Below are 12,730 nucleotides of genomic sequence, written 5' to 3'. Positions count from 1 at the left end.
TTCCATTGTTTTATTTAAGTTTTCCCTTAGGTGTTCGTATATCCCCCACTTTCCCCTACATATTATGAACTTCGGTAATCACTTAGCACGGTGAGAAAAAAATGTCAGCGCAACAGCCCTAAAAACTATAACGATCTTATCAAAATTATACTATATTGTATGCGATAATCTTTGTATTTATTGGCAAATCAGAATCTTTCTAAGTCTATGATCACCTTCGCCCCTAAACAAAACAAAGCGAATCCCACTCTGGACCTAGAAGCAAAATTCTCAATTGGTTTAGAGGAGAATATTTGGAGTAAAAATTCAAAATTTCTTCACCGCAGAAGTTTTCAGTCACTTGGAATCACAATAACATCTACCAGTCTATCGATTAACGTAAATAATACTGTCTCAAGCACGTTACTGTCAAACATGAAATAAAAACAGTTCAATTTATATGCACAACATTTGAATGACAATCTGTTGGTCACCGAGAGAGAATTGAACATACAATGGATGGACTCAAAAGGTAGATAATATATGATGGCCCATAAAAAAATGAAACATCTCCATCGCTTAATTTCGTGGACGAGACCCTAATTGTATTAATTATTGTGTACAAATTAAGTTGTATCGGTATACGCAAAAACATAATTACGTGGTTTTAATTCATGAGGGCCCTAAATATGCCAGCGGACTCGGTCAGGTCTGATTGAATCTTGAATTAATTCATATTATAAATAAATCAAATGAATATGAAAAAAAAAAACGATTGTTTATTTGAAATTCCAATAAAATAACATTTAGTCGGTATGACAAAACCAACGTTGGACAGGCTTGTTGCCGGAATACTAATATGGCTTAAAGAAGAAATAAAGAATCGCATAATGTCGTATTTGTAATATGGACATCGATAAATCATAGGGAACCGACTACAGTCGTTCCGATGACATGGTATGCTTACAAAAAATAATACAAGCGATCATTCAGATGCTCCTTAAGATTGGGTGGGAGTTCACCTCATATTAGAGGACAAGGGTGAAATCTGTACGTAATTTATAATAAAATAAATAAATATTCCACATACACCAGTCTCGAATTAGCTCTATTTTCTTCTGTGTTACAGTATGTGATATAGGCTGTGTCACTCACAAGAGAAACGACCAGATCCATTAAGGAAGTAAAAACTTACGAAAAATAATGATTAATAAATTTAGATCTGTTTTTAACTACCTATGATATCGTATGGTAAAATTGGTTTCGTTTTGCACGAACCGGTGATATAAGTTTCTACATCTTGGTTTCGGTAAAGCACATATATGAAATTGTTCCAGGCCACGTGGAGGCTACACTTACGCGTTTCAAAGTATGCTTGAATTCCCTTGACGATCCCGACTCATTGTTTGCGACCAAAGAAAGAACAAAACAGTAACCAAGATGGAGATGTCCAATATTTTAGATGGCATAGCAGTCGCCGCAACGAAATCGGAATTCCTACTTCAAGGATTCTTTCCAGAACGCCATTTCGAAACTGATCTATAAGACGATAAAGTTAAAGTTGTTATTCCAACGTCATACCTTCCATTCAACGAGACTGTATCGAAACATTCGAACAACGCTTTAGCAACCAGGTATGCAATAGATAACCGTGTCTTATGCTAATCTTATAAACAGAAACATAATTTACAAATTTTCGAGAGCCTTCGTAAACGCTTTAAGTTGAATCAGAAGGAAGCGAGTTTTATTACAAGGCACCTACGCCTCAGTGTGCACATGGAATTATGAGCAATCAACCCGTAGATTGTTATGTTGACTTTTGCCCGTCATCGGCTATTAAGATTTCTTTGTTATAGAAACATGTTGGACTATTTACACAACACGTTGCCCTCACAGCGGCTTCGTAAAAATAACTTAAGTCTTTTTTCCGTACGCTCTTGTCGACCAACTGATATCAGTCTCACGATTTTGAATGAAATCTTCAAGTCACTCGGTGGTGTATGTGATGCGACGTTAGAATTTGCTTTTATATAATGAATCGTTTCGATAGGTTTATTATGCTATCGAATGACGGCGATACAAGCTGGTAAAGATGCAACAAAGCTGGCATCTCGAGGTGACAATGACGCGTGATTGGTGCGTGAGACTTTGTAATTGAATTATGAACCTAATAGTAAATGATTCATCGCACAGAAATGTTGATTGGCCTTGGGAACGCTTATGAGTTATAAATGATGTTGAAAAGTCAACAAAGTTGGAGTTTGAATGTACATACGACATTGATGTTTCTGTTCCAGAATTTTGGGACTGTAACGCGCAACCTTGCTTACAGTATTTGAATTTTGGGTTGTATAGAAGTCAGTCATCAATTTCTATTTACATGGTATACTAAAATGGCGGACTTCATATTTATTTCTCTAGTTAGTGATTGTATCATTTGTCCCATTTTTCGCTCTAGGCTACTATGAAACGCAAAGGTTGTTATTTTTTTGTGAGCACAGAATAATGGCAATATTACATGACGTTTCTGCGTGTGATGTGAAGACACCAAGACTTTTGTGTAAATCACTCGTCCTGAATTTAAGCTTAACACAACAAGAGGTTCTGCTTTGCAATGAAAATGAAGACTGTCTAAGTTTTTACTATTATAATGTGAATACTACATTTTTACTACAAAACTGAGTTGTTCATCTCATTCGCAATTTATTAGCTTGTTTAGAATTTTTACGAAATCATGTCTTTTGAAATGTCTTTTGTGATTTAATTAAATAAAAGGACACTTTCAAATGCTTCTTTTCAAGTTAGAAAACAGCGAGGTAAAATTTTCAAATTTTCACGCCGAGTTTTTGATGGAAGCCTTGTCTTGTTTTAATTTATTTTGTAACTCTTTTGACATTTTTGGATCCCGCTCTTTTACGCTCTAAAACCTTTTGCATTTCTACATTCGAGCTTTGAAACGAAAGTTGGTATTGAAATAGTAAATTTTCTAAACGACTTTTGATGACTTTTCAATTTTTCTCACAGTCAAGTTAAGCAGTTGTCAGCTATTTCAGGCGGCTATTCTCACGGTTACGATATTATTCCGTCACGGGTCCCTTCGAAGTCGTCATAGGCCGTGCTTCACACGATTTGTTTATTTATATTGTGGTCGCCTTTCATCTAGTATACGTGAGCAAATAACGAATGTACGACATATCACAGAGCGTTATGACGTCACTCCGGACACGGCCACATCAAAGACATATCAACATCGATGATTTATGCGTATTTTGTTAGACTTCGGCCCAATTACGTTCTCGAAAATTTGTGCACTTTCATTATATAGTGTTTACCGTTGAAGATCTTTGATGTCTAATTAGGTAGATGGCGAGACGAGCTGAAATACTTACACACCGGTAAATGATGATAGATTTATTAAGGGGCACATTTCCAGCGGAAAGTTGGATGTTAAGTTTTGTCGATGTATTCATAATGAGACAGAGCTCATACAACGACACTTTTGTACTATATATTTCAGTACTTATTGAATGTGACTTATGAGAGTTACTGTAACGTTTGTATTTCATAGAAGAAATATAAACTCTTAAATATACTTTATCATAAAACTAGCATTCCGCCCGAACCTTTGCCTAAGTGAACTATATTTTAAATCACATGGGCGAAGACTTACTTTGCAGTGAAATGAAAAGTGGCTCCTGATATTTGATATTCTTTCTCAGGACTTAAACTATTTTCATACCAAATTTCGTCAAAAACAGTTCGGTCGTATGTGCGTGAAAACACAACCGACAAAATATATGGGTTTGTATTTATTATATCGGTACGGATATCATGGCTAACCAATCAAACTAGACACTGAACTGACACTCAGACCCTGAAATAATAAAAATCTTTTAACAGAGATACGGTTCCGGGTGATAATCGAACTTAAGTTCTGTTATCACAGGTCTAGTGGTCAAGTTCCAGTGGTATATAAGTAAATAATAATAGTGATCAGTGAATGACTTCTTCAGGCACTGTGTACTGCTTAATTTCGTTTCCTTTTGAACTTAAGTCCTACAATACCGTAGCCTGACTAGCCAATCTGAACAGTAGAAATCGATGTTAGATTTTCGGTCACAAAACTGCATGCTAATCAACTCATAGCCTAATTTTCTTTTTTTCTTTCTTAGATGGGTGGACGAGCTCACAGCCCACCTGGTGTTAGGTGGTTACTGGAGCCCATAGACATCTACAACGTAAATGCGCCACCCACCTTGAGATATAAGTTCTAAGGTCTCAAGTATAGTTACAACGGCTGCTCCAACCTCCAAACCGAAACGCATTACTGCTTCACGGCAGAAATAGGCAGGGTGGTGGTACCTACCCGCGCGGACCCTCAAGAGGTCCTACCACCAGTAATATGGACAGATTATAATATTCTGGGAGATCGTGCTTTAACACGTTGACTGCGTTATACGGCTTAAAAAGCTCCATGCGCGACTGTCCTCTAATGCGGAAGTTATACCCGTGTTCTTTCGCTCAGTACGGGAGGCGACTATGTCCAGAGTTCTATGGGTGTGGGCAGGTCCTTTATGAGGCTTATTGCTTATAGGCTTATAGTCTTCTTGTCTCGAAAATACCTCATACGCACCGGTTGAAAGTCTTTCAAATATGGTCCCGCAGTCAACGTGTTAAGAAAGCACTGTTGTATAAAACCATCCAATTTCTGAAAGGAAGCATTCGCTGGCTGTGTTTTATTCAGAATAACACTATCTTATCTGTTGACGTGGGTGAAATAAAAGTAAACGATTCATCTGAGAATGAGCTGCGGCGTTCTATATCTATTAATCAGCGTACTGCCATCACCAACCGGCATTTACTTACTACCACTGGCACGGATAGGTAGCCATATGGCTTTGGGATAGGATAAGATATTAGGATAGGCAGGGAAGGTGAATATTTATATAATTATGTACCTATATGGAGGTCATAAGAGAGAGTGCAAGGTGGAGTCGTTTGGTGCGGTAGGACCCTAAAATATTCTTGGGCCCGCTACTTGTTCCCTACATCTGTAGACCGTCAAGTCCCATATATTCCCCGTGCCACTTAAGCGTGGATCCCTCGTAGGAGGTCCACGCTTAAGTGGACCTTTTATTTCGGACGCCTTGTCCGAAATAAATAAAAAACATATATATTATATCGTACGATTGTAGGCAGCGTCATTCAAGTTGTGATGGGTTCCGGTAATCCCTTCGCATTAGGTGGGAATTCGTATCGTGAATTACCAACCAATATTAAAATATCGCACGTCTGAAGGGTGGGTCAGAGCACGAGTAGCTGGAGGATCATCATTCATCATCAACTTGTGTCTCTCCACTGCTGGATGTAGGCCTCTCCCATAGTCCGCCACAATGAATGGTCCTCAGCCTTCTGTATCCAGTATTCTGATTGCCGCGAGTCATTTGGATGCTCACCGTTGCGTAACTCATTTCAGACACGTTATTATTGTGTTTTACTCTGACCGTTTTATTAACAGGTAAACCGCCTACAAAAAAAATGTCCTTTACCTAGTGAAAGCCTACATCGCACTATCGATAGTTTAAAAAGGTTTTGTTTTTACACAAACTTCACTCGGCCACGCATATTGGACGCGCGGATTCATAATTACGCACGGGATCTTTCCTTTGTGGTTGGTGATATTGACGCCAACCATACCATACTATGCTCGACATAAGTCAAAATGATAGAAATGCTTCATCCATATGTTTCCATACATTTTGTTGAAAATCCCATTCATGTGAACTTTGTCGATTTTGAGTAGTAGGTAATTAACCAATGGTTGTATCTGTAATTTTTACGATGTTTTTCGGTGTGTATTAAACTAGATTTCAGAATAGCGTTAAAATAACACTGGTATTTTATTTAAAATTGTTACAAGTGAATTGAAAACAAACAAAAAAAGTTCGAACATGAGAGCTACCTTGTATCGGTAATAAATAATTATCATTCTCTCACATATATCAATGGGGTACATATATTTTATTAATTAATTGCTGACACAACACTCTTAAGAGATTCTAAATTTTAAAATATCTATATTTTTACTTTTGTAAGGATTTCGATTTCTTCCGTGTTTCATCCACCTTAGTCGGTACTAACTATCCAGCGATATTTTTTAGTTTTAAATAATAGCCGACTTCGACATGAGGTTCTCAAATCGGTACGTGTTTCTTTTTTCATGTATCTCTTTTAGTTGTTAATTAGTTGATTTTATTTTAGTCTTCAACGGCTCCACATACACTATCTGAATGCTAGTCTATAGTACTAATTTACTAGCACTAGACGCGACAAGTAATCTACATCACGTCGATAAGTCAACAAAGAGTTTGTTGTGAGCTCAGAGAGTTTTTTGACCTCGGTATGATGCAGATATTTCTAACAGGTTATAAGTGTAGTCTATTTGGTTATCGTTCGTGTTATCTGTTCGGTCATATCAGGTCATCGTTAAGTATTCATATCAACATCAGACTAATTATCAAAGCATTGCAACGACTCTACGATTTCGAACATTATTTTTTAGTTTCTTTTTTGTTTTTTTTTATTGCTTACATGGGTGGACGAGCTCACAGCCCACCTGATGCTAAGTGGTTACTGGAGCCCATAGACATCTACAATGTAAATGTGTCAATCACCTTGAAATATAAGTTCTAAGGTCGCAAGTATACTTAAAACGGCTACCCCACCCTTCAAATCGAAACGCATTACTGCTTCACGGCAGAAATAGGCAGGGTGGTGGTACCTACCCGCGTGGACTCTCAAGAGGTTCTATCACCAGTAGTATTAACAAATGCGCTCAGCTTGTTGTAGGTGAGTTGGAATTCATGTTTTTTATTCACGTTTCAGCGCTTTATATGAAAAGTGAAAGACGCCTATTCGAGTGACCGAACATGAATGTTCCGGTGAGACCTAATTGAGAGACCGCAAGGGGTGCATATCGAAAAAAAGTCGAAGTAAACTTAATAGATCGTTTCAAAGTATTTGTTGATATTTTTTATTTGCTGACTAGAAATATATTGTATCGTGATATTATGTTATTTTTCAGATGAGATTGAAAGCAAGTCTTCAGCGATAAAGAGCGACGTGTCTGAGGCTCTGGCTACGGTCTATAATCCACGTCGGTCAAGCGTCAAGTGGGGCGTATATAAGTATTAGCATATTTACCTATTTAGTATTTGGTATTAGCATCAACAGTTCAACGTTTTTAATTGAACGTCATTTAAGCTTATTCCATTCCAATAGCTGAAGAAGATTTTTTGATATGATCTTTTTTTCCAAATTTAAACTTTTTTTTTTTATTGCTTAGATGGGCGGATGGGCTCACAGCCCACCTGGTGTGAGGTAGTTACTGGAGCCTATAGACATCTACAACGTAAATGCGCCACCCACCTTGAGATATAAGTTCTAAGGTCTATAGTTACTAGGGCTGCCCCCCTTCAAACCGAAACGCATTACTGCTTCACGGCGGAGATAGGCAGGGCGGTGGTACTTACCCGTGCAAACTCACAAGAGGTCCTACCACCAGTTTAAACTTTAAATTACTCTACGGTAAAGTTGTAAAAATGTCGCTTAAAACAAATACCATTTTACCCTTCGATATGCTAACTCCAATTTGAACTGTTCTACCTATTTCACCGGCTATGCAATCATAAGTTCCGGTTTGGAATGCCAAAATTAATTCAAAGGTTTTATATCTGAAAGTGAGTAATGTGCATTTATTGAAAACTAGCTACATGTCCACATCAGTAGTCTGCTATACATATTTATCTAAGCATCTTGTAATTTGTAACTGTTGACAATGGACCTTATCAGAAGGCTCAAAGTCACCCAAAGAGTAATGAAGAGGGCTTCCTCTGAGAATCGAATCTGGAATTATGATATTCGCATTCGGATTGCGTGGTTGAAGTGGCAGTGGGCAGGGCACATTTCTTAAAGAAAATATGTCCACTGGGGCCACTAAGATCTCGAGTGGTGATCCCCCACTGAAAAATTTTACGTGTGTAGGCCTCCTATGAGGTGGAGCGACGATCTGCTAGAGGTCACTTGAATTCGCTGTACACGGATTATTGTCCTTATGGCGAATCTTGGACGAATCTTGGAGGAGGCCTATGTCGACCAGTGACGTCTGCGAAGTGATCGTGCGCACATAACTTATGTTGCAAGTCAGATTTTGTTTCTTTTTATTTGTGTTTTTTATGTATCTTTCTTTAGCTTGTGATGTGTATTGTGAGCCTAATAAAATAAATAAAATAAAAAATAAATCATAAAAGCATCTCTTTTTATACTTCATTTTTGCACATCACAAAGAGGAATCTAGTCGTGCATTTAAAAACATAATGCTTTTAGATCGGTTTGTGTTATTAAACAAATTTTACTCGTCTTTAACATATTAACCTGAGTTTCGGTTCGTTTAGGTTTGCTGTAACAAAGTTTAAGTGTTATAGGGAAAAAAACAGGCGACATAATCAAACCAATGATCGTTTATTTATTTCTGTATTAAATTTTATTGCATCTATTCACACACCTTTCTCGTTAACGGTTAAAAGACGTTTTAGAGTTAACAAAATTATAATCCCGTCAACTACACAGTACCGCTTCGACTACCTACGTTTTAAATGGATTATTGCTTTTAATAGACTTCATTTACTTAAGTGGATCGAGATATTAAACAGTTCGTTTCTTATGTAAAATCATTAAACGATTTAAATCTCTAGTAAGACCACTATTCGCGAACGTATCTCGTTGTAAACAAACTACAGGACCCAACGTCTTCCATCCGTATTTATTTACATCGAAAAGACAGCTATTACAGAGAATTTATTGCATTCACCACTTAAATAATCACAATAATTACAATATATAATTACAACAGTGACGTATGTACAAAACTATAGACTCAATTTTGGACTCTCAGTCTCTACAATGTAAAAAAAAAAACCTAAAATATATTACAGTGTTTAGAGAACAAATCGACAAATACAAAAGTTGATTTGACTGTTATACTTATTATACAAGGCCTTTTCATATACTTACATCGAGTTTTTTTTTGAAAAAAAAAAAAAATACAATGTTTAAGTACCTATAGTTCCATTAATTCTAATTAATTACGACGCGGACTTCACCAAATTAACATAAAATCCTTCATGAAATCCTTTTTGGGCTCAAAACATTTATGGAATCAATTTCTTTATTTATTTTCAAATCGATGTCATACGAGATCGGCACGGCTGGTCGTTTGTGGTAACCGCAGCTCATCGGAGCCTATAGACAGAAAAACCTACAATATTCAATCGAATATTTTGTACTTGCAGAATATTGGGGCAACTTTGTAAGCTTTTTAAGCTATTTATTTGAACTATCATTTAAAAAAATTCTTCAACAATATGATTCGAGAAATATTGAGGAATTCCAGTGGTCCCTATTATTATTCGGAAAAAGAAAGTTTAAATAAACGTAGTCGTTATGAATCCTAAAAGTATTTCACAGAAGCGACATGGTTCTTTCGATAACTCTCTTAAAGCCCACGCCGTTTTGAATAAAAATAACGTCAAAAGTTTTTGGAAAAATACTATTATGGTAGGTATTTTATTCACTAGATATGTATGTAGCTGTAACACAGACAATCATAGTCTTCTGACTAGAAATTAACTAAACAGATTTTATAGGTGCCTACCATACAACAAATCTGATTAATATGCATTACAACAACTTAGTACATCTAATGACATGTTATAATAACTACTGACCTCGTATCAATAAATAATACATTCTGCATGACAGCTTTGTGAAACTATCAAACAAAAACACTGGACGTAATTAGAGGCTCTAAATATAAAGAATAGACATTTAAAATTATAATAATTTACACTACATACAAAAGTCTCGAACAAAGATGTATTTAATTATAAGAAACATAACGCTTTTAATAACCTATTTAAAAATAAATCACTTCGTTTAACCAACTTTTTAAAATAACTAGAGCAACATGTCGCAAGGTCCAACTTGTATTAGCACCTAGTATTGTCGGTCAGTCAAAGCGACGCACCGCGGGGGCGCGTCGACAATGACGTCATTTGCGAGTTGTCAACCTCACGGTGGCAGCGACGCAAGTGTCCACTATCACATCTCTAAGCTTCTCTACCGGTGCATCATTAAAATTATCACGTATTTATACGTATGTATACATATTTATATTGTTAAGTCTATTGCTATTTACAAGCTGAGAAGGCCCTCGTGGCACTCGTCAGGCGAGATCGCGGTTATTGTCGATGCGCCAACGGCGGGCGGTGGGCTAGCGGTCAGGCACGGGGCGGTGGTGGCGGCTCGGCCACTGACGATGTCGATGAAGACGACGGTGAAGGAGCCGGCGGTGCAGGTGCTGGATTAGCGAGAGCTAAAGACCGAGAATATTCCAACAGAGCCACGTCAGCGGGGTGAGTTGGAGGATATAGCCCTCGATATAGTTCGGGCCTTCCGTAAGGATGTGCTAATCGCGCAGCCGCTGCAGCCGCTGCAGCTGACTGGTAGAAAGCGGAAGCCGATGACGGAGGCGCAGGCGACTCACCGTCTTTGCTCGCCATATCCGCTAGCGACCATATTCTGGGCTTGGCCGATGCAGGGGTGCTGCCAGGTGGTGCGCGGGAAGGTAAATGTTGGTACGCCGGATGTATCGGTCTCTCATACGGCTCAGGTGACTCAGGTCCGCTGTCCGCTCGTGATTCTGACCACTCTGATTCTGTTCGTTGTCCCAAAAGATCCAACCTCTGCTGAGGTCTGTCTCCGTCTTCACTCGAACCTGTGCCGGAGTCCTTACCATCTAAAATTAATAAAACTTGTTATTTTCCAAATCGAACTCCCACGGACACAGGACACGAAAAAAGAATTCGCATGGTGTCTTACAAATGAATGATAAATACATACCTAAAGCGTCTTTGCCGTCATTACTTTTGTGGTCATCGTCGTCATTGTTATTGTCATCATCGTCAACCCTGTTTCTTGGTTCCCACGTCATCTTGTTCTCTTTCTTCAGTCGACGACGCGCATTCGCAAACCAAGTAGAAACTTGCGTAAGCGTCATTTTGGTAATGATAGCAAGCATAATCTTCTCCCCTTTCGTTGGATAAGGATTCTTCTTGTGCTCGTTGAGCCATGCTTTGAGCGTGCTAGTCGTTTCTCGCGTAGCATTTTTCCTTCGCGCTCCGTTTAGGTCCATCCCGTACCTGATAATAAAACAATTATCATTAAAGGAAGGAAATGATCATGACTTCAAGATTCTTTCTCAAAAAAAAGAAAAACGGTTACGTTTCTGCTAAATCGCTAAAATTTTAGTGTGCAATCAAGCGTAAATGGCGAAGTCTGATTTGGACGAGATTCCAGATAAAGGGATTCGACACCGCCCCTATCCCGGGAACGTGCCCTCCCGGTCTCGTGATCGCCACACTGAGCCAATGGAATCGCCAGTATAATAATTGAAATCGAGATAAGCCAGTTACTGTTGTGTTACAGTTAAGCTCTAGCTTATCTCACATAGAGTTACGTACCAACGCACTCAGTGATCGACGCATCTGTATTTAGGTTTTCCTATCTTTATCGTTTTCCCGGACCCGTAGACGTATATTATGTGTGACTATTTAATTGACTTACTCTATCGCTTAGACTTTTAATCGAATAATTTACATGTTTACTAACAAAAAGCTAGCTTCAAAAATAGTAGCTGACTACCGCATAAGATTTTATAGTAAATCGATTATGAAACGCTGCTTGTGTTGCCGGTACCATATGCTGCCAATGCTGCATTGTTGAGTACTGGCTGGGGTGGAAAATGGGGATGAGCAGTATGAGAAATTAATAAAACTGTCACTTAAATAGCACAAGAGACGGGAGATACCCCTTATAGTCGACCGTGCAATCGATTTTGAATCATAGCTGTTACGATTGTAGTTAGAATTCGTTTCACGCTTTTGGATTGTATCCATATTTTACTGTTGGAAATATCGGCTCTTTCCTTTTTCACCCTATTCCGTTGTCAAGTTAACAGTTAGAAACCAGTTATTGTTCACCTTTTAAATTTCGGATTAATATCTAGAAAATAAATAAATTAATCTAGAAGACTACGAATGTTTTTTTAATCCAGTCACTAGGTTTTTGTTTTACAATTAAGTATTGATATCAAAATATAACACCTGTATAATACCTGTGATAGAGAAGCTGAGAAGTGTGCGTTTGGGATGGTATGGACTTGTGATGAGACGAAATGAAAATGAGGTTGGTAAGAAAATGTTATAAATGTGGAAGAATATAGAGGAAGAGGTAGACCTAAGAAGAAATGGATGGATTGCGTGAAATACGATATGGATATGGAAGGAGAAAACATGTTGCGCCGACCCCAGGTAACTGGGAGAAGAGCAGGACAATCATGATGATGATCAAAATATAAATAGTGTAAACAAAAATATTATATTTATTTTAAAGAAGAGCATATAATCTGTGTTGTAGTAATTTTTTTTTGTCATTTCCCTAGTGCACTCCATAGAATTGAAGCGTGTAAATAAACTTTTTCCCGAAGCTAATATGGCAATTTGAGAGCTGAGAATTTACAGACATAAATTTAATGATGCACCGACGAAACGGGCGCTATGAATGAACCTAACATCCATAGAATTCAAATGACAATACTGAAGTGGGACGACGCCTAGCTTAGGCGTTTTACAAA

At 37.9% G+C, this 12,730-nt stretch overlaps 1 protein-coding gene across 2 annotated transcripts in view; it reads right to left on the bottom strand.

Moving 5' to 3' along the window:
• Positions 1-8,480: 8,480 nt before the first annotated feature.
• The window catches only part of LOC101740424 (homeobox protein caupolican), a 66,317-nt gene continuing 62,067 nt past the window's right edge, over positions 8,481-12,730 (bottom strand). For both annotated transcript variants that reach the window (XM_012693445.4, XM_021350375.3), the window contains exons 4-5: positions 10,939-11,237; positions 8,481-10,834 (exon numbers count right to left, since the gene is read on the bottom strand). In XM_012693445.4, the coding sequence (XP_012548899.2) occupies positions 10,317-10,834; positions 10,939-11,237 (817 nt within the window). In that variant the 3' untranslated portion in view covers positions 8,481-10,316. The remainder of the gene's footprint in view (positions 10,835-10,938; positions 11,238-12,730) is intronic.

This window comes from Bombyx mori, chromosome 1 (assembly GCF_030269925.1).
Source record: "Bombyx mori chromosome 1, ASM3026992v2".
NCBI lineage: Eukaryota > Metazoa > Arthropoda > Insecta > Lepidoptera > Bombycidae > Bombyx > Bombyx mori.
The sequence above is the reverse complement of the archived record's forward strand: the minus strand, read 5'-3'. Positions and strand labels throughout refer to the sequence as shown.